This window comes from Mizuhopecten yessoensis, unplaced genomic scaffold, assembly GCF_002113885.1.
Source record: "Mizuhopecten yessoensis strain PY_sf001 unplaced genomic scaffold, ASM211388v2 scaffold4729, whole genome shotgun sequence".
Lineage (NCBI taxonomy): Eukaryota > Metazoa > Mollusca > Bivalvia > Pectinida > Pectinidae > Mizuhopecten > Mizuhopecten yessoensis.
Genome location: NW_018405692.1, coordinates 118,126 through 118,616, shown reverse-complemented (window position 1 = coordinate 118,616; position 491 = coordinate 118,126). Strand labels below are relative to the sequence as shown.

General features: G+C 40.1%; 1 protein-coding gene across 1 annotated transcript in view; it reads right to left on the bottom strand.

Annotated features, from left to right (window-relative positions):
- The window catches only part of LOC110449640, a 126,908-nt gene that overhangs the window by 18,001 nt on the left and 108,416 nt on the right, over positions 1–491 (bottom strand). The window contains exon 35 of the mRNA XM_021496625.1: positions 123–338. Within this exon, the coding sequence (XP_021352300.1) occupies positions 123–338 (216 nt within the window). The remainder of the gene's footprint in view (positions 1–122; positions 339–491) is intronic.

Sequence of the window (491 nt, the reverse complement as noted above, 5' to 3'; positions counted from 1 at the left end):
ATGATATATGTACAAGAGATGGCCAAACATGATATATGTACAAGAAATGGTCAAACATGATATTTGTACAAGAAATCAAGCATCCGAAGGCGACAGTGAGTGATATCATTATATAAACTTACACCATACAGAAAAGGCCTGCGCCTTTTGATGACGGCGATGACAGTAACTACGTGGAAGATGACGTAGAACCACTCCAAAACCAGCAACGTGACAAGAAGGCGCCAAAAGGAATCATCATCGTACTCTTGGCCTAGTTCTGTGCGGAACGTGCCATGTAGATACCCCGGACTTTCTGCTTGTAGTAGAACAGCTACCCACACAGCTATTTCCCACACCTTAAACGACAGCAAACAAGGAATAATCTACCTTTTTAACGATACTTAATAATAGGAAAACGGGACAAGAATAACGAAATGTTCCTACTCAAAGTATATGGATGAGGAACAAAATGAAATATACTAAGAATGCCCAAGCTCTTCGTCTTATAT